The sequence below is a fragment of the Rattus norvegicus genome, chromosome 18 (assembly GCF_021556685.1).
Source record: "Rattus norvegicus strain SHRSP/BbbUtx chromosome 18, alternate assembly SHRSP_T2T, whole genome shotgun sequence".
Classification (NCBI taxonomy): domain Eukaryota; kingdom Metazoa; phylum Chordata; class Mammalia; order Rodentia; family Muridae; genus Rattus; species Rattus norvegicus.
In genome coordinates, this window is record NC_141551.1 from 42,654,036 (window position 1) to 42,681,078 (window position 27,043).

The 27,043-nt window shown below is 41.7% G+C and overlaps 3 protein-coding genes across 3 annotated transcripts; all 3 read right to left on the reverse strand.

Moving 5' to 3' along the window:
- Window positions 1–7,174: 7,174 nt before the first annotated feature.
- LOC120098137 (ral guanine nucleotide dissociation stimulator-like) lies at window positions 7,175–9,364 on the reverse strand. Its single transcript, XM_087593618.1, has 3 exons — window positions 9,131–9,364; window positions 8,809–9,005; window positions 7,175–7,979 (listed from the first exon to the last, which is right to left on the reverse strand). Exons 1-3 carry the CDS (start codon window positions 9,305–9,307, stop codon window positions 7,676–7,678), a joined length of 678 nt encoding a protein of 225 aa, XP_087449744.1. The 5' UTR covers window positions 9,308–9,364; the 3' UTR covers window positions 7,175–7,675.
- Window positions 9,365–13,762: 4,398 nt separating this feature from the next.
- LOC120098131 (ral guanine nucleotide dissociation stimulator-like) lies at window positions 13,763–15,938 on the reverse strand. Its single transcript, XM_087593619.1, has 3 exons — window positions 15,705–15,938; window positions 15,383–15,579; window positions 13,763–14,567 (listed from the first exon to the last, which is right to left on the reverse strand). The coding sequence occupies exons 1-3, from the start codon at window positions 15,879–15,881 to the stop codon at window positions 14,264–14,266; spliced, it is 678 nt and encodes a 225-aa protein (XP_087449745.1). The 5' UTR covers window positions 15,882–15,938; the 3' UTR covers window positions 13,763–14,263.
- Window positions 15,939–20,347: 4,409 nt separating this feature from the next.
- LOC120098133 (ral guanine nucleotide dissociation stimulator-like) lies at window positions 20,348–22,472 on the reverse strand. Its single transcript, XM_087593620.1, has 3 exons — window positions 22,295–22,472; window positions 21,973–22,169; window positions 20,348–21,141 (listed from the first exon to the last, which is right to left on the reverse strand). The coding sequence occupies exons 1-3, from the start codon at window positions 22,469–22,471 to the stop codon at window positions 20,838–20,840; spliced, it is 678 nt and encodes a 225-aa protein (XP_087449746.1). The 5' UTR covers window position 22,472; the 3' UTR covers window positions 20,348–20,837.
- Window positions 22,473–27,043: the final 4,571 nt, after the last annotated feature.

Genomic DNA, 27,043 nt, shown 5'->3' on the forward strand with positions numbered 1-27,043 from the left:
GATTGTTTTGATGTGCTCTTGAATTCGGTTTGCCAGAATTTTATTGAGTATTTTTGCGTCGATATTCATAAGGGAAATTGGTCTGAAGTTCTCTTTCTTTGTTGTGTCTTTGTGTGGTTTAGGTATAAGAGTAATTGTGGCTTCGTAGAAGGAATTCGGTAGGGCTCCATCTGTTTCAATTTTGTGGAATAGTTTGGATAATATTGGTATGAGGTCTTCTATGAAGGTTTGATAGAATTCTGCACTAAACCCGTCTGGACCTGGGCTCTTTTTGGTTGGGAGACCTTTAATGACTGCTTCTATTTCCTTAGGAGTTATGGGGTTGTTTAACTGGTTTATCTGTTCCTGATTTAACCTCGATACCTGGTATCTGTCTAGGAAATTGTCCATTTCCTGAAGATTTTCAAATTTTGTTGAATATAGGTTTTTATAGTAAGATCTGATGATTTTTTGAATTTCCTCCGAATCTGTAGTTATGTCTCCCTTTTCATTTCTGATTTTGTTAATTTGGACACACTCTCTGTGTCCTCTCGTTAGTCTGGCTAAGGGTTTATCTATCTTGTTGATTTTCTCAAAGAACCAACTTTTGGTTCTGTTGATTCTTTCTATGGTCCTTTTTGTTTCTACCTGGTTGATTTCAGCTCTGAGTTTGATTATTTCCTTCCTTCTCCTCCTCCTGGGTGTATTTGCTTCCTTTTGTTCTAGAGCTTTTAGGTGTGCTGTCAAGCTGCTGACATATGCTCTTTCCTGTTTCTTTCTGCAGGCACTCAGCGCTATGAGTTTTCCTCTTAGCACAGCTTTCATTGTGTCCCATAAGTTTGAGTATGTTGTATCTTCATTTTCATTAAATTCTAAAAAGTTTTTAATTTCTTTCTTTATTTCTTCCTTGACCAGGTTATCATTCAGTAGAGCATTGTTCAATTTCCACGTATATGTGGGCATTCTTCCCTTATTGTTATTGAAGACCAGTTTTAGGCCGTGGTGGTCCGATAGCACGCATGGGATTATTTCTATCTTTCTGTACCTGTTGAGGCCCGTTTTTTGACCAATTATATGGTCAATTTTGGAGAAAGTACCATGAGGAGCTGAGAAGAAGGTATATCCTTTTGCTTTAGGATAGAATGTTCTATAAATATCCGTTAAGTCCATTTGGCTCATGACTTCTCTTAGTCTGTCTACATCTCTGTTTAATTTCTGTTTCCATGATCTGTCCATTGATGAGAGTGGGGTGTTGAAATCTCCCACTATTATTTTGTGAGGTGCAATGTGTGTTTTGAGCTTTAGTAAGGTTTCTTTTACGTACGTAGGTGCCCTTGTATTTGGGGCATAGATATTTAGGATTGAGAGTTCATCTTGGTTGATTTTTCCTTTGATGAATATGAAGTGTCCTTCCTTATCTTTTTTGATGACTTTTAGTTGGAAATTGATTTTATTTGATATTAGAATAGCTACTCCAGCTTGCTTCTTCTGACCATTTGCTTGGAAAGTTGTTTTCCAGCCTTTCACTCTGAGGTAGTGTCTGTCTTTTTCTCTGAGGTGTGTTTCCTGTAGGCAGCAGAATGCAGGGTCCTCGTTGCGTATCCAGTTTGTTAATCTATGTCTTTCTATTGGGGAGTTGAGGCCATTGATATTGAGAGATATTAAGGAATAGTGATTATTGCTTCCCGTTATATTCATATTTGGATGTGAGGTTATGTTTGTGTGCTTTCATTCTCTTTGTTTTGTTGCCAAGACGATTAGTTTCTTGCTTCTTCTAGGGTATAGCTTGCCTCCTTATGTTATGCCTCCATTTATTATTCTTTGTAGTGCTGGATTTGTAGAAAGATATTGTGTAAATTTGGTTTTGTCATGGAATATCTTGGTTTCTCCATCAATGTTTATTGAGAGTTTTGCTGGATACAGTAACCTGGGCTGGCATTTGTGTTCTCTTAGGGTCTGTATAACATCAGTCCAGGATCTTCTGGCCTTCATAGTTTCTGGCGAGAAGTCTGGTGTGATTCTGATAGGTCTCCCTTTATATGTTACTTGACCTTTTTCCCTTACTGCTTTTAATATTCTTTCTTTATTTTGTGCGTTTGGTGTTTTGACAATTATGTGACGGGAGGTGTTTCTTTTCTGGTCCAATCTGTTTGGAGTTCTGTAGGCTTCTTGTATGTCTATGGGTATCTCTTTTTTTAGGTTAGGGAAGTTTTCTTCTATGATTTTGTTGAAGATATTTACTGGTCCTTTGAGCTGGTAGTCTTCACTCTCTTCTATACCTATTATCCTTAGGTTTGATCTTCTCATTGAGTCCTGGATTTCCTGTATGTTTTGGACCAGTAGCTTTTTCCGCTTTACATTATCTTTGACAGTTGAGTCAATGATTTCTATGGAATCTTCTGCTCCTGAGATTCTCTCTTCCATCTCTTGTATTCTGTTGGTGAAGCTTGTATCTACAGCTCCTTGTCTCTTCTTTTGGTTTTCTATATCCAGGGTTGTTTCCATGTGTTCTTTCTTGATTGCTTCTATTTCCATTTTTAATTCCTTCAACTGTTTGATTGTGTTTTCCTGGAATTCTTTCAGGGATTTTTGCGATTCCTCTCTGTAGGCTTTTACTTGTTTATTAATGTTTTCCTGTGCTTCCCTAAGTGTGTTCATGTCTTTCTTGAAGTCCTCCAGCATCATGATCAAATATGATTTTGAAACTAGATCTTGCTTTTCTGGTGTGTTTTGATATTCCATGTTTGTTTTGGTGGGAGAATTGGGCTCCGATGATGGCATGTAGTCTTGGTTTCTGTTGCTTGGGTTCCTGCGCTTGCCTCTCGCCATCAGATTATCTCTAGTGTTACTTTGTTCTGCTATTTCTGACAGTGGCTAGACTGTCCTATAAGCCTGTGTGTCAGGAGTGCTGTAGACCTGTTTTCCTCTCTTTCAGTCAGTTATGGGGACAGAGTGTTCTGCTTTCGGGCGTGTAGTTTTTCCTCTCTACAGGTCTTCAGCTGTTCCTGTGGGCCTGTGTCTTGAGTTCACCAGGCAGCTTTCTTGCAGCAGAGAATTTGGTCTTACCTGTGGTCCCGAGGCTCAGGTTCGCTCGTGGGGTGCTGCCCAGGGGCTCTCTGCAGCGGCAGCAACCAGGAAGACCTGTGCCGCCCCTTCCGGGAGCTTCAGTGCACCAGGGTTCCAGATGGACTTTGGCTTTTTCCTCTGGCGTCCGAGATGTGTGTGTAGGGAGCAGTCTCTTCTGGTTTCCCAGGCTTGTCTGCCTCTCTGAAGGTTTAGCTCTCCCTCCCACGGGATTTGGGTGCAGAGAACTGTTTATCCGGTCTGTTTCCTTCAGGGTCCGGCGGTGTCTCTGTGCTTTGTCTTTCAATTCCTACTGGTGTCCTTGATCTAATCCTCTCCAGTGATTGATACTCTCTCTCTCTCTCTTTCATATATATCTATATCTATATAGATAGATAGATATAGATGTAGATGTAGATATAGATATAGATATAGATATAGATGTAACACAATGTGTGTTAGTATATACCTAACATACTTATATACATAATCTCCATGAGCACTATTCTTGTCAACTCTAGCAGAACCCATTCGTTCCTATTCAAAATAGGGCAGCTTCCAAGTACATTTAGCCACCTGGTTTATCAGTGTTCACTAAGACAGGGCAACTTTTCTCCTATTAACTCAGTGAGTGGAATGGCTCCCTTAGTCAGGAAACAGAGTCAGAGACAGTCCCTGCTCCCACTACTAAGGCTTCACAGGAAGATGAAGCTACACAAGTGTTGCAAGGTCCTGCGGGTCCATGTCAGTCCAGTGTAGGATACCAGGTCACCCTGCAGGATCTCTGGTGGACATTTCAGTCCCTGTATCCTATGGGCTTCTTTGACTGGATGTTCCCCCCAGTCCTGTGGTGTGCTCTACCTCTCAGCTCAAAGAAAATTTCCTCCAAATTTTCTACAATGTTTTTCTAGCTCTACCTAATGTATGACTGTGTGTCTTTGTACTTGTTCCATCACTTTCTAAGTGAGGCTTTTCTGATGACAATTGTGTTAGCAATAATCTCCGAGTATACCAGAATATTACTAGAAATCCTTTCATTGGCATTTTTTCTATTCCCTTTTTTCTTTCATGTCTCTGTGTGCATCTATGTCGATGGGTGGTCCAGTCTCTGGTTCTGGGTGCCTTAGGCATTGCGAGGTGTAGACATACTCCCATGTAATGGGGCTCAAATGTGTCAAGGCATTGGTTAGACCCTTTAGAAATTTGTTTCTTTTACTACAGTACATGATATAGGCTGTACAAAATGTAGATGAAACGTTTTCTTGCTGGGCTGATATCCTAATCTGTCCACTGAAAGTCTTTCTGGTTACATGAGAAGTCTCAATATCCCCAAATTCTAGGAATCTAAGCTGGGATCGCCTCTCATAGATTCCTAAGAGTTTCCATTTCACTAGGATTCCAGCTTGTCCCAGAGATACCCCCAATTCTGATTTATTCTCCCAACCCTCTCTCCCAATTGGATCCTCCATTTTCTTTCCCTACCCTTCATTTAGACCCCTCCTCTACCTACCTCCCACCCCAATACGCCCAAATCGATGTTGTTTTTCTTTCCCCTTCAGGGTGTGATGCATGTACCTCTTTCTTGGGGCCTCTTATTACTTAGGTTCTCTTTGTCTGTGTCTTTCTCTGTGTCAAGTAGTAGCATACTTGTTCTTTATTTTAAAATTAATTTCCACATTTAAGTGAATATATTATATTTGTTTCCAATTCCATTCATTTGCCAGAATAGAACCAGATGTTGCTTTTAACAGCTGAAGAATACCCAAGTGTGTAAAGGTAAAATATTTCCTTTGTCCATTCTTCAATTGAAGAACTTTACGTTGTTTCTAGCCATTAACGAAAAAGATTGTATGATGATAGTTTAGCATGTTAACAGCTAGTATGTATTTTTTCTACAAGCCCAAAGTGTTCACTTCCAAAGTTGTTGTTCAATTTTGCACTTCCACCAACAATAGAAAAGTGTTCCCTTTGCTTTAGCCATTCTGACAGGTAAGATAGAATCACAGTCATTTTATTTACATTTCCCTGATGACTAAGGATGTTGAACGTTTGTCTTAGTGCATTTAAGCGAGAACATTCTGTTGAGAATCCTGTTTAGATCGGTATTGTTGGTCCATGTCCACCCAGCATGTCCACTGCAGAGGCATAGCATGGAGACTTTGACTGTGCTTATCCCAGAGAGCTTGCATTGAGACAATGGATGCTCCAGGAGTGAAAAATGCATTCTGAGATGGGAGATAGCCAAAGCTGGGATTCCTTGCCTTTCAGGCATCTAGTTGCCCCTTGAAAATTCTGCATGTTTCCAATGGGGGAAAAAAAGCCATAAACACTGACCTTACTACAGAACCTTTGACTTACAATGGTGTCAGGTTGGTTAGATATGCATGTCCTTCTGTGACACAAACATTGTGGGATTAATCAACAGATGTCTGACTGGACTTAAGACTCATTCTCTGAGTTGGACCTATACCCCACATGGCATTGCTGACCAAGAGCCTGAGACTAGATAGTTCAGGGACATGGGGAATATCTGAATAGGACTGTTCTACAAGAGAAAGATAAAAAAGTGATTCCTTAGGAACTGTTGGGCTCATAGACCAGTGCCTTCCTCAGCCTACTTCAGAGAAGCTTCAAGCAGATCACAAGACATACTGAGACCCATAAACAGAATTTATGTAGAGTGAGTCAACTAGGAGCACTCAGTCCTAACCTGGAGAAGTGTCTTCATGCACCCATCCTCCACACAGGACGATCTCCACTTGATAACCCTTTGCAATTGAAAGTTCAGATTTGGCTATGAGAATCTCCAGGTAAACAAACTTCTCTTTAGTGCAGTCCTCCTGTTCAGCAAGAAATGGCTAACAGAAAACGAACCCATTTATATCTATGAATGAGGCTCCTGGTTCATAATGTCCTACCAGGACTTTGTGTAATTTAACTTTCATATTTCACTATTATTTATATAGAGCCTTTTTCTCTTTTGTGTCTGCATGACCTTTGTGTATCTGCTCTGGATTCCATGTTATTGTTTTTAAGGGATTTTATGCTCATTCTTAGCCCTGGAGAAGGGGATTCTGAAATCTTCACACTTTCTGCAATGCTGACTGCAGCTGCTGTTTCCTGGGGAGGGAGAATCATGTTCGTCTGAGGGTGTGACCAGTGGTGGACTGACTGTATTCGTGCACTCAGTCAGTGGACACATACCTATTCCTACATGATCCACATTACTTGAATGCAGAGAGTGAATAAAATAGGAATATGTTATCAAATATTATCATAAATAAGTTAATAAGAATAATTCATTTAATTAATTAATTAATACCAGAAGGGAGTCTGGTCAGCAAGGCATGCTATGAGTAGATGGATGTGATGAGGGGTGGATACAATCAAAATGCTTTATATACTTGTCGAAAGTGTTTTCTTCATTTGAAAAACACCTTCCTACCCATTAAAACCCATTTTCCCAACTTTCAGCTCTCTGCCTGCGTAGATGTCTTCATTACGGAAATTCTTGCCTAATTCTAGACTAGTATTTGGCTTCATGGCTTTGAACAGTACCTTTGCTATTCCATAGCATGAGGTAGCACAAACTATAATTAATCAGTTCATCTACAGGAGACCACTTATCCAGTTTGGATTTCCCATTTCAATTCTTTGGGTGATTTTGATACATCGTTACAGGAACTAAGTCAAATTAGTTGCCTTTATGGTTTGAAGAAATGCCGAATATTCCTGAAAGTAGGTAAGGCATTCCACAGGTGCCTTAGAAATGCGCCATGATTCTCTGATTCCCCATGCTCGCCAACCCTGGGAATATCTGGGTGTACAATATAGCGACTTCCATGTGGATTGAATTGTTAACCACTGGACAAAAGTGGTACCATTTCTCAGGTTTAGTTTGAAGTTTACTGCCAGGTAATGTTGAACATTATTACATCTGATTTATTAGTGATGTGTAAAGTTCTATAGAAAAAAGACTATGTAGGACCTTTTATAATTTAAGCATGTCACTTAATTGTTTTCAAATGCTTATGTTCATCTTTTTAAAATTATTTTTTGTACCTTATACAACTTGGAATGTTCATAATTTTCAGACGTTTTCTATCATTTGTAGACAGCATTTTAGACTATGTAAACCAAATACTAACAATTTATTAAAACCAATAATTAAAATAAACACAACATTGAAAACATCAGAAGGAATAAAAAGGAGCAATACTTAAACAGAACATTGAATACATCAGAAGGAGTAAAAAGGCTATTTCTCAGGGGAGGGAAGTCTGGCTGTGGGATTGGAACTGCTGCTGGATTGAAATCAGCAGCTGATCGTGAGTTACAGGAACAATAGCTCAGATATAGCACAGAGTGCAATTGATGAGCAGAGGTGACAGTGCCATCCTCTAAATAGGTAGGCCCACTATAACAAGCAGGACATGACTGAAAGATACCTCGTATGTACAGACATACTGAGAAACAGCTTCCACAGCTGCTATCCTGTGTGCTGTCTGGGCTGCTGCCGCCACATCTGTCTACAGGGACTCATGCATCACAGAAACTTCTGGGGGTTTTTGTGCCCAGCAGCTCTGGTGCACAAGTTCGTTCTGGCTCCAGAGTGGCTCTTTCCCCTGCTGATTTACACCCACTCAATGTGCGGATCTGAGGCAGTGTGTCTCCCCAGATCTGAGTCTTCCTCATCCTTGGTTTGTGAATCCTTGGCATGTTCTTCCTGCAACTGGGTCAGGAGCCTCTTGACGCGGACACTAAGATCAGAGTGTGGCATGCACACACTCAAGTAGGCCTTCAGGTATTTCAGAGGCAACAGGTCTGCTGGGTCACAAAAGTCCTCAGGATTCGTGTCCATCCATGTTTCCAGGAAGCTACAGAGGGTGTTCTTTACTTGTTCGTCCTCTTTAGAATAAGGTTTGAAGTAAGCATACCTAGAAAAGACCAAAGAGTATGTCACCTCTAAAGTCCCAGTCCCCTCACCTAATACTGTCACTTCTGGCTGCTCTCAGATATATTTGTTCAGATGTACACAATAGGTGCTTTCCATGTATCTGTGCCAAAGATGAACACAGGTGTCTGTATCCAGACCTCTCCTTGGTCACATGGTTTTCTGCATTGTCTTTCATGGATCTCTACTTTGGACACATCTCTACTGCTACTCCAATATTTCTAGTACCTCCTTTATGTATGAGAGAATTGCATTCACTAAGGCCTCAGAAATATTGCCAGAATGGTAAAGAGCTTTTCAAAGGTAGAGGGGTTGGTTACAACCATTTTAGGGTCTCAGCTCTGGACAGCCCAATCCCTTGAACCAAGCATGGGAGAAGGAATTACTTAAAGCATGCTAATGGGTTCTGACAATTATGTAGACAAGAAAAAGATGGAGACAGAGACAGAGACTGAAACGTAGACAGAGCCAGAGCCTGAGATAGAGACAAGAGATAGAGGGTGAGACAGAGAGGGAGAGGAAGAAGAAACGGAGAGGGAAACAGAAGAGAAAGGAAGATGGGGATGGAGATGAGGGAGAGGGAGAGGGAGAGCCATCGAGAAAGAGAGAGAGAGAGAGAGAGAGAGAGAGAGAGAGAGAGAGAGAGAGAGAGAGAGAGGAGAGAGGAGAGACACATACAAACATATAGAGACTTGAAGGGCATAAAGGGAGAGGACCAGAGAGACAAGGTGAGAGAGACAGAGTAGGGCAGATGGGAATTCCTGAAACCAACAGGAGGGTCAGAAATGATGGACGTGGAGATGGGCACTCACCTCACAAAAACCAGGTCCAACACCTGTAGGGGGGTGGCAAAATATCTGTATGTAGACAGAAAAGCAAGGACTGAGAAGGGGTCCCATTCCTTCAGAGAAGGCACCAGGGTGTTCATCTGCTCAACCACAGCCTTTGCCCTGGAGCAGGCCTCTCTCTGGGACTCCATCTGGTCGTGTTGGGCGGAAGCATTCTCCACCTGAAGAGAGATTAAAGTTGAAGGTTCAAACTGGCTCAGATCTGCACCCTTCTGAATGGTTCTCCTCATCCAAGTTTACCTGAATTATCTCAATGCCAAACCCACAGAGAAAAGAGAGCACTTACCTGGTCTGTGTGTTCCTGTCCTTGGCTGGCCTTGGTCAAATTTGTTCCCTTTCGGGAAAATGGCCACAGGCGTTGAAAGCAAGAGTGAATCCTCTGCCTCCAGACACCATCATGGCCTTCCCCGTTGTGTCTCCTGAGGCCTGAGCCTCGAGTAGTCCGAAGACAGCAAGAAAACATCCTGCCCTCTCTACTGTCTCTGACAAGTGAGCCTGTAGGCCTTGCTCTAACCAGCAGGTTGCCTGGTTACCAAGGTTCTGCATTGTGAGGTCTACTTCATGAGGGTGGTTCCATTACTGTAGCTCTTTGATCAGGACATTCCTTAAAGGCTCCCATGTCCCCTTCCATTTCCTAGGTGCACAAATAAACTCAGGAATACATGTGTTTCCCACTGCGCTGTCCCCAGAGATATCTTAATACAGCCAGCACCTCAGCTGTGCAGTCTCAGTCCCTACTGTGGAGCTGCATCTGTGAGCATGATCATAAATTCAGCCCTACGTATCCCCATCTACCATGAACATACCCTAGGCCTTTTTCCTTGCCTTTATGTGACCTTGTATGTGTTCTGTGTGGAAGGAGACCATATGCATGCTTGTGACAGGCAGTAGCCCCACAATGTCAGTGTGCTTGCATAGGAATTTTTTTCCCCAGGATCAGTTTCCACCACCATGGTCATCTTAGGTCTTAAACCCACAAGTTTATATCACTTTGTAAACAGCCGACTGAGGCACATCCACCATCGTATAAGATGGCACCCTAACACTCTTTCAAAGTGGATTCATCCTCCATTGCTTTGTCTTTCAATTCCTACTGGTGTCCTTGATCTAATCCTCTCCAGTGATTGATACTCTCTCTCTCTCTCTTTCATATGTATATATCTATATCTATATAGATAGATAGATAGATAGATATAGATGTAGATGTAGATATAGATATAGATATAGATGTAACACAATGTGTGTTAGTATATACCTAACATACTTATATACATAATCTCCATGAGCACTATTCTTGTCAACTCTAGCAGAACCCATTCGTTCATATTCAAAATAGGGCAGCTTCCAAGTACATTTAGCAACCTGGTTTATCAGTTTTCGCTAAGACAGGGCAACTTTTCTCCTATTAACTCAGTGAGTGGAATGGCTCCCTTAGTCAGGAAACAGAGTCAGAGACAGTCCCTGCTCCCACTACTAAGGCTTCACAGGAAGATGAAGCTACACAAGTGTTGCAAGGTCCTGCGGGTCCATGTCAGTCCAGTGTAGGCTACCAGGTCCCCACGCAGGATCTCTGGTGGACATTTCAGTCCCTGTATCCTATGGGCTTCTTTGACTGGATATTCCCCCCAGTCCTGTGGTGTGCTCTACCTCTCAGCTCAAAGAAAATTTCCTCCAAATTTTCTACAATGTTTTTCTAGCTCTACCTAATGTATGACTGTGTGTCTTTGTACTTGTTCCATCACTTTCTAAGTGAGGCTTTTCTGATGACAATTGTGTTAGCAATAATCTCCGAGTATACCAGAATATTACTAGAAATCCTTTCATTGGCATTTTTTCTATTCCCTTTTTTCTTTCATGTCTCTGTGTGCATCTATGTCGATGGGTGGTCCAGTCTCTGGTTCTGGGTGCCTTAGGCATTGCGAGGTGTAGACATACTCCCATGTAATGGGGCTCAAATGTGTCAAGGCATTGGTTAGACCCTTTAGAAATTTGTTTCTTTTACTACAGTACATGATATAGGCTGTACAAAATGTAGATGAAACGTTTTCTTGCTGGGCTGATATCCTAATCTGTCCACTGAAAGTCTTTCTGGTTACATGAGAAGTCTCAATATCCCCAAATTCTAGGAATCTAAGCTGGGATCGCCTCTCATAGATTCCTAAGAGTTTCCATTTCACTAGGATTCCAGCTTGTCCCAGAGATACCCCCAATTCTGATTTATTCTCCCAACCCTCTCTCCCAATTGGATCCTCCATTTTCTTTCCCTACCCTTCATTTAGACCCCTCCTCTACCTACCTCCCACCCCAATACGCCCAAATCGATGTTGTTTTTCTTTCCCCTTCAGGGTGTGATGCATGTACCTCTTTCTTGGGGCCTCTTATTACTTAGGTTCTCTTTGTCTGTGTCTTTCTCTGTGTCAAGTAGTAGCATACTTGTTCTTTATTTTAAAATTAATTTCCACATTTAAGTGAATATATTATATTTGTTTCCAATTCCATTCATTTGCCAGAATAGAACCAGATGTTGCTTTTAACAGCTGAAGAATACCCAAGTGTGTAAAGGTAAAATATTTCCTTTGTCCATTCTTCAATTGAAGAACTTTACGTTGTTTCTAGCCATTAACGAAAAAGATTGTATGATGATAGTTTAGCATGTTAACAGCTAGTATGTATTTTTTCTACAAGCCCAAAGTGTTCACTTCCAAAGTTGTTGTTCAATTTTGCACTTCCACCAACAATAGAAAAGTGTTCCCTTTGCTTTAGCCATTCTGACAGGTAAGATAGAATCACAGTCATTTTATTTACATTTCCCTGATGACTAAGGATGTTGAACGTTTGTCTTAGTGCATTTAAGCGAGAACATTCTGTTGAGAATCCTGTTTAGATCGGTATTGTTGGTCCATGTCCACCCAGCATGTCCACTGCAGAGGCATAGCATGGAGACTTTGACTGTGCTTATCCCAGAGAGCTTGCATTGAGACAATGGATGCTCCAGGAGTGAAAAATGCATTCTGAGATGGGAGATAGCCAAAGCTGGGATTCCTTGCCTTTCAGGCATCTAGTTGCCCCTTGAAAATTCTGCATGTTTCCAATGGGGGAAAAAAAGCCATAAACACTGACCTTACTACAGAACCTTTGACTTACAATGGTGTCAGGTTGGTTAGATATGCATGTCCTTCTGTGACACAAACATTGTGGGATTAATCAACAGATGTCTGACTGGACTTAAGACTCATTCTCTGAGTTGGACCTATACCCCACATGGCATTGCTGACCAAGAGCCTGAGACTAGATAGTTCAGGGACATGGGGAATATCTGAATAGGACTGTTCTACAAGAGAAAGATAAAAAAGTGATTCCTTAGGAACTGTTGGGCTCATAGACCAGTGCCTTCCTCAGCCTACTTCAGAGAAGCTTCAAGCAGATCACAAGACATACTGAGACCCATAAACAGAATTTATGTAGAGTGAGTCAACTAGGAGCACTCAGTCCTAACCTGGAGAAGTGTCTTCATGCACCCATCCTCCACACAGGACGATCTCCACTTGATAACCCTTTGCAATTGAAAGTTCAGATTTGGGTATGAGAATCTCCAGGTAAACAAACTTCTCTTTAGTGCAGTCCTCCTGTTCAGCAAGAAATGGCTAACAGAAAACGAACCCATTTATATCTATGAATGAGGCTCCTGGTTCATAATGTCCTACCAGGACTTTGTGTAATTTAACTTTCATATTTCACTATTATTTATATAGAGCCTTTTTCTCTTTTGTGTCTGCATGACCTTTGTGTATCTGCTCTGGATTCCATGTTATTGTTTTTAAGGGATTTTATGCTCATTCTTAGCCCTGGAGAAGGGGATTCTGAAATCTTCACACTTTCTGCAATGCTGACTGCAGCTGCTGTTTCCTGGGGAGGGAGAATCATGTTCGTCTGAGGGTGTGACCAGTGGTGGACTGACTGTATTCGTGCACTCAGTCAGTGGACACATACCTATTCCTACATGATCCACATTACTTGAATGCAGAGAGTGAATAAAATAGGAATATGTTATCAAATATTATCATAAATAAGTTAATAAGAATAATTCATTTAATTAATTAATTAATACCAGAAGGGAGTCTGGTCAGCAAGGCATGCTATGAGTAGATGGATGTGATGAGGGGTGGATACAATCAAAATGCTTTATATACTTGTCGAAAGTGTTTTCTTCATTTGAAAAACACCTTCCTACCCATTAAAACCCATTTTCCCAACTTTCAGCTCTCTGCCTGCGTAGATGTCTTCATTACGGAAATTCTTGCCTAATTCTAGACTAGTATTTGGCTTCATGGCTTTGAACAGTACCTTTGCTATTCCATAGCATGAGGTAGCACAAACTATAATTAATCAGTTCATCTACAGGAGACCACTTATCCAGTTTGGATTTCCCATTTCAATTCTTTGGGTGATTTTGATACATCGTTACAGGAACTAAGTCAAATTAGTTGCCTTTATGGTTTGAAGAAATGCCGAATATTCCTGAAAGTAGGTAAGGCATTCCACAGGTGCCTTAGAAATGCGCCATGATTCTCTGATTCCCCATGCTCGCCAACCCTGGGAATATCTGGGTGTACAATATAGCGACTTCCATGTGGATTGAATTGTTAACCACTGGACAAAAGTGGTACCATTTCTCAGGTTTAGTTTGAAGTTTACTGCCAGGTAATGTTGAACATTATTACATCTGATTTATTAGTGATGTGTAAAGTTCTATAGAAAAAAGACTATGTAGGACCTTTTATAATTTAAGCATGTCACTTAATTGTTTTCAAATGCTTATGTTCATCTTTTTAAAATTATTTTTTGTACCTTATACAACTTGGAATGTTCATAATTTTCAGACGTTTTCTATCATTTGTAGACAGCATTTTAGACTATGTAAACCAAATACTAACAATTTATTAAAACCAATAATTAAAATAAACACAACATTGAAAACATCAGAAGGAATAAAAAGGAGCAATACTTAAACAGAACATTGAATACATCAGAAGGAGTAAAAAGGCTATTTCTCAGGGGAGGGAAGTCTGGCTGTGGGATTGGAACTGCTGCTGGATTGAAATCAGCAGCTGATCGTGAGTTACAGGAACAATAGCTCAGATATAGCACAGAGTGCAATTGATGAGCAGAGGTGACAGTGCCATCCTCTAAATAGGTAGGCCCACTATAACAAGCAGGACATGACTGAAAGATACCTCGTATGTACAGACATACTGAGAAACAGCTTCCACAGCTGCTATCCTGTGTGCTGTCTGGGCTGCTGCCGCCACATCTGTCTACAGGGACTCATGCATCACAGAAACTTCTGGGGGTTTTTGTGCCCAGCAGCTCTGGTGCACAAGTTCGTTCTGGCTCCAGAGTGGCTCTTTCCCCTGCTGATTTACACCCACTCAATGTGCGGATCTGAGGCAGTGTGTCTCCCCAGATCTGAGTCTTCCTCATCCTTGGTTTGTGAATCCTTGGCATGTTCTTCCTGCAACTGGGTCAGGAGCCTCTTGACGCGGACACTAAGATCAGAGTGTGGCATGCACACACTCAAGTAGGCCTTCAGGTATTTCAGAGGCAACAGGTCTGCTGGGTCACAAAAGTCCTCAGGATTCGTGTCCATCCATGTTTCCAGGAAGCTACAGAGGGTGTTCTTTACTTGTTCGTCCTCTTTAGAATAAGGTTTGAAGTAAGCATACCTAGAAAAGACCAAAGAGTATGTCACCTCTAAAGTCCCAGTCCCCTCACCTAATACTGTCACTTCTGGCTGCTCTCAGATATATTTGTTCAGATGTACACAATAGGTGCTTTCCATGTATCTGTGCCAAAGATGAACACAGGTGTCTGTATCCAGACCTCTCCTTGGTCACATGGTTTTCTGCATTGTCTTTCATGGATCTCTACTTTGGACACATCTCTACTGCTACTCCAATATTTCTAGTACCTCCTTTATGTATGAGAGAATTGCATTCACTAAGGCCTCAGAAATATTGCCAGAATGGTAAAGAGCTTTTCAAAGGTAGAGGGGTTGGTTACAACCATTTTAGGGTCTCAGCTCTGGACAGCCCAATCCCTTGAACCAAGCATGGGAGAAGGAATTACTTAAAGCATGCTAATGGGTTCTGACAATTATGTAGACAAGAAAAAGATGGAGACAGAGACAGAGACTGAAACGTAGACAGAGCCAGAGCCTGAGATAGAGACAAGAGATAGAGGGTGAGACAGAGAGGGAGAGGAAGAAGAAACGGAGAGGGAAACAGAAGAGAAAGGAAGATGGGGATGGAGATGAGGGAGAGGGAGAGGGAGAGCCATCGAGAAAGAGAGAGAGAGAGAGAGAGAGAGAGAGAGAGAGAGAGAGAGGAGAGAGGAGAGACACATACAAACATATAGAGACTTGAAGGGCATAAAGGGAGAGGACCAGAGAGACAAGGTGAGAGAGACAGAGTAGGGCAGATGGGAATTCCTGAAACCAACAGGAGGGTCAGAAATGATGGACGTGGAGATGGGCACTCACCTCACAAAAACCAGGTCCAACACCTGTAGGGGGGTGGCAAAATATCTGTATGTAGACAGAAAAGCAAGGACTGAGAAGGGGTCCCATTCCTTCAGAGAAGGCACCAGGGTGTTCATCTGCTCAACCACAGCCTTTGCCCTGGAGCAGGCCTCTCTCTGGGACTCCATCTGGTCGTGTTGGGCGGAAGCATTCTCCACCTGAAGAGAGATTAAAGTTGAAGGTTCAAACTGGCTCAGATCTGCACCCTTCTGAATGGTTCTCCTCATCCAAGTTTACCTGAATTATCTCAATGCCAAACCCACAGAGAAAAGAGAGCACTTACCTGGTCTGTGTGTTCCTGTCCTTGGCTGGCCTTGGTCAAATTTGTTCCCTTTCGGGAAAATGGCCACAGGCGTTGAAAGCAAGAGTGAATCCTCTGCCTCCAGACACCATCATGGCCTTCCCCGTTGTGTCTCCTGAGGCCTGAGCCTCGAGTAGTCCGAAGACAGCAAGAAAACATCCTGCCCTCTCTACTGTCTCTGACAAGTGAGCCTGTAGGCCTTGCTCTAACCAGCAGGTTGCCTGGTTACCAAGGTTCTGCATTGTGAGGTCTACTTCATGAGGGTGGTTCCATTACTGTAGCTCTTTGATCAGGACATTCCTTAAAGGCTCCCATGTCCCCTTCCATTTCCTAGGTGCACAAATAAACTCAGGAATACATGTGTTTCCCACTGCGCTGTCCCCAGAGATATCTTAATACAGCCAGCACCTCAGCTGTGCAGTCTCAGTCCCTACTGTGGAGCTGCATCTGTGAGCATGATCATAAATTCAGCCCTACGTATCCCCATCTACCATGAACATACCCTAGGCCTTTTTCCTTGCCTTTATGTGACCTTGTATGTGTTCTGTGTGGAAGGAGACCATATGCATGCTTGTGACAGGCAGTAGCCCCACAATGTCAGTGTGCTTGCATAGGAATTTTTTTCCCCAGGATCAGTTTCCACCACCATGGTCATCTTAGGTCTTAAACCCACAAGTTTATATCACTTTGTAAACAGCCGACTGAGGCACATCCACCATCGTATAAGATGGCACCCTAACACTCTTTCAAAGTGGATTCATCCTCCATTGCTTTGTCTTTCAATTCCTACTGGTGTCCTTGATCTAATCCTCTCCAGTGATTGATACTCTCTCTCTCTCTCTTTCATATGTATATATCTATATCTATATAGATAGATAGATAGATAGATATAGATGTAGATGTAGATATAGATATAGATATAGATGTAACACAATGTGTGTTAGTATATACCTAACATACTTATATACATAATCTCCATGAGCACTATTCTTGTCAACTCTAGCAGAACCCATTCGTTCATATTCAAAATAGGGCAGCTTCCAAGTACATTTAGCAACCTGGTTTATCAGTTTTCGCTAAGACAGGGCAACTTTTCTCCTATTAACTCAGTGAGTGGAATGGCTCCCTTAGTCAGGAAACAGAGTCAGAGACAGTCCCTGCTCCCACTACTAAGGCTTCACAGGAAGATGAAGCTACACAAGTGTTGCAAGGTCCTGCGGGTCCATGTCAGTCCAGTGTAGGCTACCAGGTCCCCACGCAGGATCTCTGGTGGACATTTCAGTCCCTGTATCCTATGGGCTTCTTTGACTGGATATTCCCCCCAGTCCTGTGGTGTGCTCTACCTCTCAGCTCAAAGAAAATTTCCTCCAAATTTTCTACAATGTTTTTCTAGCTCTACCTAATGTATGACTGTGTGTCTTTGTACTTGTTCCATCACTTTCTAAGTGAGGCTTTTCTGATGACAATTGTGTTAGCAATAATCTCCGAGTATACCAGAATATTACTAGAAATCCTTTCATTGGCATTTTTTCTATTCCCTTTTTTCTTTCATGTCTCTGTGTGCATCTATGTCGATGGGTGGTCCAGTCTCTGGTTCTGGGTGCCTTAGGCATTGCGAGGTGTAGACATACTCCCATGTAATGGGGCTCAAATGTGTCAAGGCATTGGTTAGACCCTTTAGAAATTTGTTTCTTTTACTACAGTACATGATATAGGCTGTACAAAATGTAGATGAAACGTTTTCTTGCTGGGCTGATATCCTAATCTGTCCACTGAAAGTCTTTCTGGTTACATGAGAAGTCTCAATATCCCCAAATTCTAGGAATCTAAGCTGGGATCGCCTCTCATAGATTCCTAAGAGTTTCCATTTCACTAGGATTCCAGCTTGTCCCAGAGATACCCCCAATTCTGATTTATTCTCCCAACCCTCTCTCCCAATTGGATCCTCCATTTTCTTTCCCTACCCTTCATTTAGACCCCTCCTCTACCTACCTCCCACCCCAATACGCCCAAATCGATGTTGTTTTTCTTTCCCCTTCAGGGTGTGATGCATGTACCTCTTTCTTGGGGCCTCTTATTACTTAGGTTCTCTTTGTCTGTGTCTTTCTCTGTGTCAAGTAGTAGCATACTTGTTCTTTATTTTAAAATTAATTTCCACATTTAAGTGAATATATTATATTTGTTTCCAATTCCATTCATTTGCCAGAATAGAACCAGATGTTGCTTTTAACAGCTGAAGAATACCCAAGTGTGTAAAGGTAAAATATTTCCTTTGTCCATTCTTCAATTGAAGAACTTTACGTTGTTTCTAGCCATTAACGAAAAAGATTGTATGATGATAGTTTAGCATGTTAACAGCTAGTATGTATTTTTTCTACAAGCCCAAAGTGTTCACTTCCAAAGTTGTTGTTCAATTTTGCACTTCCACCAACAATAGAAAAGTGTTCCCTTTGCTTTAGCCATTCTGACAGGTAAGATAGAATCACAGTCATTTTATTTACATTTCCCTGATGACTAAGGATGTTGAACGTTTGTCTTAGTGCATTTAAGCGAGAACATTCTGTTGAGAATCCTGTTTAGATCGGTATTGTTGGTCCATGTCCACCCAGCATGTCCACTGCAGAGGCATAGCATGGAGACTTTGACTGTGCTTATCCCAGAGAGCTTGCATTGAGACAATGGATGCTCCAGGAGTGAAAAATGCATTCTGAGATGGGAGATAGCCAAAGCTGGGATTCCTTGCCTTTCAGGCATCTAGTTGCCCCTTGAAAATTCTGCATGTTTCCAATGGGGGAAAAAAAGCCATAAACACTGACCTTACTACAGAACCTTTGACTTACAATGGTGTCAGGTTGGTTAGATATGCATGTCCTTCTGTGACACAAACATTGTGGGATTAATCAACAGATGTCTGACTGGACTTAAGACTCATTCTCTGAGTTGGACCTATACCCCACATGGCATTGCTGACCAAGAGCCTGAGACTAGATAGTTCAGGGACATGGGGAATATCTGAATAGGACTGTTCTACAAGAGAAAGATAAAAAAGTGATTCCTTAGGAACTGTTGGGCTCATAGACCAGTGCCTTCCTCAGCCTACTTCAGAGAAGCTTCAAGCAGATCACAAGACATACTGAGACCCATAAACAGAATTTATGTAGAGTGAGTCAACTAGGAGCACTCAGTCCTAACCTGGAGAAGTGTCTTCATGCACCCATCCTCCACACAGGACGATCTCCACTTGATAACCCTTTGCAATTGAAAGTTCAGATTTGGGTATGAGAATCTCCAGGTAAACAAACTTCTCTTTAGTGCAGTCCTCCTGTTCAGCAAGAAATGGCTAACAGAAAACGAACCCATTTATATCTATGAATGAGGCTCCTGGTTCATAATGTCCTACCAGGACTTTGTGTAATTTAACTTTCATATTTCACTATTATTTATATAGAGCCTTTTTCTCTTTTGTGTCTGCATGACCTTTGTGTATCTGCTCTGGATTCCATGTTATTGTTTTTAAGGGATTTTATGCTCATTCTTAGCCCTGGAGAAGGGGATTCTGAAATCTTCACACTTTCTGCAATGCTGACTGCAGCTGCTGTTTCCTGGGGAGGGAGAATCATGTTCGTCTGAGGGTGTGACCAGTGGTGGACTGACTGTATTCGTGCACTCAGTCAGTGGACACATACCTATTCCTACATGATCCACATTACTTGAATGCAGAGAGTGAATAAAATAGGAATATGTTATCAAATATTATCATAAATAAGTTAATAAGAATAATTCATTTAATTAATTAATTAATACCAGAAGGGAGTCTGGTCAGCAAGGCATGCTATGAGTAGATGGATGTGATGAGGGGTGGATACAATCAAAATGCTTTATATACTTGTCGAAAGTGTTTTCTTCATTTGAAAAACACCTTCCTACCCATTAAAACCCATTTTCCCAACTTTCAGCTCTCTGCCTGCGTAGATGTCTTCATTACGGAAATTCTTGCCTAATTCTAGACTAGTATTTGGCTTCATGGCTTTGAACAGTACCTTTGCTATTCCATAGCATGAGGTAGCACAAACTATAATTAATCAGTTCATCTACAGGAGACCACTTATCCAGTTTGGATTTCCCATTTCAATTCTTTGGGTGATTTTGATACATCGTTACAGGAACTAAGTCAAATTAGTTGCCTTTATGGTTTGAAGAAATGCCGAATATTCCTGAAAGTAGGTAAGGCATTCCACAGGTGCCTTAGAAATGCGCCATGATTCTCTGATTCCCCATGCTCGCCAACCCTGGGAATATCTGGGTGTACAATATAGCGACTTCCATGTGGATTGAATTGTTAACCACTGGACAAAAGTGGTACCATTTCTCAGGTTTAGTTTGAAGTTTACTGCCAGGTAATGTTGAACATTATTACATCTGATTTATTAGTGATGTGTAAAGTTCTATAGAAAAAAGACTATGTAGGACCTTTTATAATTTAAGCATGTCACTTAATTGTTTTCAAATGCTTATGTTCATCTTTTTAAAATTATTTTTTGTACCTTATACAACTTGGAATGTTCATAATTTTCAGACGTTTTCTATCATTTGTAGACAGCATTTTAGACTATGTAAACCAAATACTAACAATTTATTAAAACCAATAATTAAAATAAACACAACATTGAAAACATCAGAAGGAATAAAAAGGAGCAATACTTAAACAGAACATTGAATACATCAGAAGGAGTAAAAAGGCTATTTCTCAGGGGAGGGAAGTCTGGCTGTGGGATTGGAACTGCTGCTGGATTGAAATCAGCAGCTGATCGTGAGTTACAGGAACAATAGCTCAGATATAGCACAGAGTGCAATTGATGAGCAGAGGTGACAGTGCCATCCTCTAAATAGGTAGGCCCACTATAACAAGCAGGACATGACTGAAAGATACCTCGTATGTACAGACATACTGAGAAACAGCTTCCACAGCTGCTATCCTGTGTGCTGTCTGGGCTGCTGCCGCCACATCTGTCTACAGGGACTCATGCATCACAGAAACTTCTGGGGGTTTTTGTGCCCAGCAGCTCTGGTGCACAAGTTCGTTCTGGCTCCAGAGTGGCTCTTTCCCCTGCTGATTTACACCCACTCAATGTGCGGATCTGAGGCAGTGTGTCTCCCCAGATCTGAGTCTTCCTCATCCTTGGTTTGTGAATCCTTGGCATGTTCTTCCTGCAACTGGGTCAGGAGCCTCTTGACGCGGACACTAAGATCAGAGTGTGGCATGCACACACTCAAGTAGGCCTTCAGGTATTTCAGAGGCAACAGGTCTGCTGGGTCACAAAAGTCCTCAGGATTCGTGTCCATCCATGTTTCCAGGAAGCTACAGAGGGTGTTCTTTACTTGTTCGTCCTCTTTAGAATAAGGTTTGAAGTAAGCATACCTAGAAAAGACCAAAGAGTATGTCACCTCTAAAGTCCCAGTCCCCTCACCTAATACTGTCACTTCTGGCTGCTCTCAGATATATTTGTTCAGATGTACACAATAGGTGCTTTCCATGTATCTGTGCCAAAGATGAACACAGGTGTCTGTATCCAGACCTCTCCTTGGTCACATGGTTTTCTGCATTGTCTTTCATGGATCTCTACTTTGGACACATCTCTACTGCTACTCCAATATTTCTAGTACCTCCTTTATGTATGAGAGAATTGCATTCACTAAGGCCTCAGAAATATTGCCAGAATGGTAAAGAGCTTTTCAAAGGTAGAGGGGTTGGTTACAACCATTTTAGGGTCTCAGCTCTGGACAGCCCAATCCCTTGAACCAAGCATGGGAGAAGGAATTACTTAAAGCATGCTAATGGGTTCTGACAATTATGTAGACAAGAAAAAGATGGAGACAGAGACAGAGACTGAAACGTAGACAGAGCCAGAGCCTGAGATAGAGACAAGAGATAGAGAGTGAGACAGAGAGGGAGAGGAAGAAGAAACGGAGAGGGAAACAGAAGAGAAAGGAAGATGGGGATGGAGATGAGGGAGAGGGAGAGGGAGAGCCATAGAGAAAGAGAGAGAGAGAAAGAGAGAGAGAGAGAGAGAGAGAGAGAGAGAGAGAGAGAGAGAGGAGAGAGGAGAGACACATACAAACATATAGAGACTTGAAGGGCATAAAGGGAGAGGACCAGAGAGACAAGGTGAGAGAGACAGAGTAGGGCAGATGGGAATTCCTGAAACCAACAGGAGGGTCAGAAATGATGGACGTGGAGATGGGCACTCACCTCACAAAAACCAGGTCCAACACCTGTAGGGGGGTGGCAAAATATCTGTATGTAGACAGAAAAGCAAGGACTGAGAAGGGGTCCCATTCCTTCAGAGAAGGCACCAGGGTGTTCATCTGCTCAACCACAGCCTTTGCCCTGGAGCAGGCCTCTCTCTGGGACTCCATCTGGTCATGTTGGGCAGAAGCATTCTCCACCTGAAGAGAGATTAAAGTTGAAGGTTCAAACTGGCTCAGATCTGCACCCTTCTGAATGGTTCTCCTCATCCAAGTTTACCTGAATTATCTCAATGCCAAACCCACAGAGAAAAGAGAGCACTTACCTGGTCTGTGTGTTCCTGTCCTTGGCTGGCCTTGGTCAAATTTGTTCCCTTTCGGGAAAATGGCCACAGGCGTTGAAAGCAAGAGTGAATCCTCTGCCTCCAGACACCATCATGGCCTTCCCCGTTGTGTCTCCTGAGGCCTGAGCCTCGAGTAGTCCGAAGACAGCAAGAAAACATCCTGCCCTCTCTCCTGTCTCTGACAAGTGAGCCTGTAGGCCTTGCTCTAACCAGCAGGTTGCCTGGTTACCAAGGTTCTGCATTGTGAGGTCTACTTCATGAGGGTGGTTCCATTACTGTAGCTCTTTGATCAGGACATTCCTTAAAGGCTCCCATGTCCCCTTCCATTTCCTAGGTGCACAAATAAACTCAGGAATACATGTGTTTCCCACTGCGCTGTCCCCAGAGATATCTTAATACAGCCAGCACCTCAGCTGTGCAGTCTCAGTCCCTACTGTGGAGCTGCATCTGTGAGCATGATCATAAATTCAGCCCTACGTATCCCCATCTACCATGAACATACCCTAGGCCTTTTTCCTTGCCTTTATGTGACCTTGTATGTGTTCTGTGTGGAAGGAGACCATATGCATGCTTGTGACAGGCAGTAGCCCCACAATGTCAGTGTGCTTGCATAGGAATTTTTTTTCCCAGGATCAGTTTCCACCACCATGGTCATCTTAGGTCTTAAACCCACAAGTTTATATCACTTTGTAAACAGCCGACTGAGGCACATCCACCATCGTATAAGATGGCACCCTAACACTCTTTCAAAGTGGATTCATCCTCCATTGCTTTGTCTTTCAATTCCTACTGGTGTCCTTGATCTAATCCTCTCCAGTGATTGATACTCTCTCTCTCTCTCTTTCATATGTATATATCTATATCTATATAGATAGATAGATAGATAGATAGATATAGATGTAGATGTAGATATAGATATAGATATAGATGTAACACAATGTGTGTTAGTATATACCTAACATACTTATATACATAATCTCCATGAGCACTATTCTTGTCAACTCTAGCAGAACCCATTCGTTCATATTCAAAATAGGGCAGCTTCCAAGTACATTTAGCAACCTGGTTTATCAGTTTTCGCTAAGACAGGGCAACTATTCTCCTATTAACTCAGTGAGTGGAATGGCTCCCTTAGTCAGGAAACAGAGTCAGAGACAGTCCCTGCTCCCACTACTAAGGCTTCACAGGAAGATGAAGCTACACAAGTGTTGCAAGGTCCTGCGGGTCCATGTCAGTCCAGTGTAGGCTACCAGGTCCCCACGCAGGATCTCTGGTGGACATTTCAGTCCCTGTATCCTATGGGCTTCTTTGACTGGATATTCCCCCCAGTCCTGTGGTGTGCTCTACCTCTCAGCTCAAAGAAAATTTCCTCCAAATTTTCTACAATGTTTTTCTAGCTCTACCTAATGTATGACTGTGTGTCTTTGTACTTGTTCCATCACTTTCTAAGTGAGGCTTTTCTGATGACAATTGTGTTAGCAATAATCTCCGAGTATACCAGAATATTACTAGAAATCCTTTCATTGGCATTTTTTCTATTCCCTTTTTTCTTTCATGTCTCTGTGTGCATCTATGTCGATGGGTGGTCCAGTCTCTGGTTCTGGGTGCCTTAGGCATTGCGAGGTGTAGACATACTCCCATGTAATGGGGCTCAAATGTGTCAAGGCATTGGTTAGACCCTTTAGAAATTTGTTTCTTTTACTACAGTACATGATATAGGCTGTACAAAATGTAGATGAAACGTTTTCTTGCTGGGCTGATATCCTAATCTGTCCACTGAAAGTCTTTCTGGTTACATGAGAAGTCTCAATATCCCCAAATTCTAGGAATCTAAGCTGGGATCGCCTCTCATAGATTCCTAAGAGTTTCCATTTCACTAGGATTCCAGCTTGTCCCAGAGATACCCCCAATTCTGATTTATTCTCCCAACCCTCTCTCCCAATTGGATCCTCCATTTTCTTTCCCTACCCTTCATTTAGACCCCTCCTCTACCTACCTCCCACCCCAATACGCCCAAATCGATGTTGTTTTTCTTTCCCCTTCAGGGTGTGATGCATGTACCTCTTTCTTGGGGCCTCTTATTACTTAGGTTCTCTTTGTCTGTGTCTTTCTCTGTGTCAAGTAGTAGCATACTTGCTCTTTATTTTAAAATTAATTTCCACATTTAAGTGAATATATTATATTTGTTTCCAATTCCATTCATTTGCCAGAATAGAACCAGATGTTGCTTTTAACAGCTGAAGAATACCCAAGTGTGTAAAGGTAAAATATTTCCTTTGTCCATTCTTCAATTGAAGAACTTTACGTTGTTTCTAGCCATTAACGAAAAAGATTGTATGATGATAGTTTAGCATGTTAACAGCTAGTATGTATTTTTTTCTACAAGCCCAAGTGTTCACTTCCAAAGTTGTTGTTCAATTTTGCACTTCCACCAACAATAGAAAAGTGTTCCCTTTGCTTTAGCCATTCTGACAGGTAAGATAGAATCACAGTCATTTTATTTACATTTCCCTGATGACTAAGGATGTTGAACGTTTGTCTTAGTGCATTTAAGCGAGAACATTCTGTTGAGAATCCTGTTTAGATCGGTATTGTTGGTCCATGTCCACCCAGCATGTCCACTGCAGAGGCATAGCATGGAGACTTTGACTGTGCTTATCCCAGAGAGCTTGCATTGAGACAATGGATGCTCCAGGAGTGAAAAATGCATTCTGAGATGGGAGATAGCCAAAGCTGGGATTCCTTGCCTTTCAGGCATCTAGTTGCCCCTTGAAAATTCTGCATGTTTCCAATGGGGGAAAAAAAGCCATAAACACTGACCTTACTACAGAACCTTTGACTTACAATGGTGTCAGGTTGGTTAGATATGCATGTCCTTCTGTGACACAAACATTGTGGGATTAATCAACAGATGTCTGACTGGACTTAAGACTCATTCTCTGAGTTGGACCTATACCCCACATGGCATTGCTGACCAAGAGCCTGAGACTAGATAGTTCAGGGACATGGGGAATATCTGAATAGGACTGTTCTACAAGAGAAAGATAAAAAAGTGATTCCTTAGGAACTGTTGGGCTCATAGACCAGTGCCTTCCTCAGCCTACTTCAGAGAAGCTTCAAGCAGATCACAAGACATACTGAGACCCATAAACAGAATTTATGTAGAGTGAGTCAACTAGGAGCACTCAGTCCTAACCTGGAGAAGTGTCTTCATGCACCCATCCTCCACACAGGATGATCTCCACTTGATAACCCTTTGCAATTGAAAGTTCAGATTTGGCTATGAGAATCTCCAGGTAAACAAACTTCTCTTTAGTGCAGTCCTCCTGTTCAGCAAGAAATGGCTAACAGAAAACGAACCCATTTATATCTATGAATGAGGCTCCTGGTTCATAATGTCCTACCAGGACTTTGTGTAATTTAACTTTCATATTTCACTATTATTTATATAGAGCCTTTTTCTCTTTTGTGTCTGCATGACCTTTGTGTATCTGCTCTGGATTCCATGTTATTGTTTTTAAGGGATTTTATGCTCATTCTTAGCCCTGGAGAAGGGGATTCTGAAATCTTCACACTTTCTGCAATGCTGACTGCAGCTGCTGTTTCCTGGGGAGGGAGAATCATGTTCGTCTGAGGGTGTGACCAGTGGTGGACTGACTGTATTCGTGCACTCAGTCAGTGGACACATACCTATTCCTACATGATCCACATTACTTGAATGCAGAGAGTGAATAAAATAGGAATATGTTATCAAATATTATCATAAATAAGTTAATAAGAATAATTCATTTAATTAATTAATTAATACCAGAAGGGAGTCTGGTCAGCAAGGCATGCTATGAGTAGATGGATGTGATGAGGGGTGGATACAATCAAAATGCTTTATATACTTTTCGAAAGTGTTTTCTTCATTTGAAAAACACCTTCCTACCCATTAAAACCCATTTTCCCAACTTTCAGCTCTCTGCCTGCGTAGATGTCTTCATTACGGAAATTCTTGCCTAATTCTAGACTAGTTTGGCTTCATGGCTTTGAACAGTACCTTTGCTATTCCATAGCATGAGGTAGCACAAACTATAATTAATCAGTTCATCTACAGGAGACCACTTATCCAGTTTGGATTTCCCATTTCAATTCTTTGGGTGATTTTGATACATCGTTACAGGAACTAAGTCAAATTAGTTGCCTTTATGGTTTGAAGAAATGCCGAATATTCCTGAAAGTAGGTAAGGCATTCCACAGGTGCCTTAGAAATGCGCCATGATTCTCTGATTCCCCATGCTCGCCAACCCTGGGAATATCTGGGTGTACAATATAGCGACTTCCATGTGGATTGAATTGTTAACCACTGGACAAAAGTGGTACCATTTCTCAGGTTTAGTTTGAAGTTTACTGCCAGGTAATGTTGAACATTATTACATCTGATTTATTAGTGATGTGTAAAGTTCTATAGAAAAAAGACTATGTAGGACCTTTTATAATTTAAGCATGTCACTTAATTGTTTTCAAATGCTTATGTTCATCTTTTTAAAATTATTTTTTGTACCTTATACAACTTGGAATGTTCATAATTTTCAGACGTTTTCTATCATTTGTAGACAGCATTTTAGACTATGTAAACCAAATACTAACAATTTATTAAAACCAATAATTAAAATAAACACAACATTGAAAACATCAGAAGGAATAAAAAGGAGCAATACTTAAACAGAACATTGAATACATCAGAAG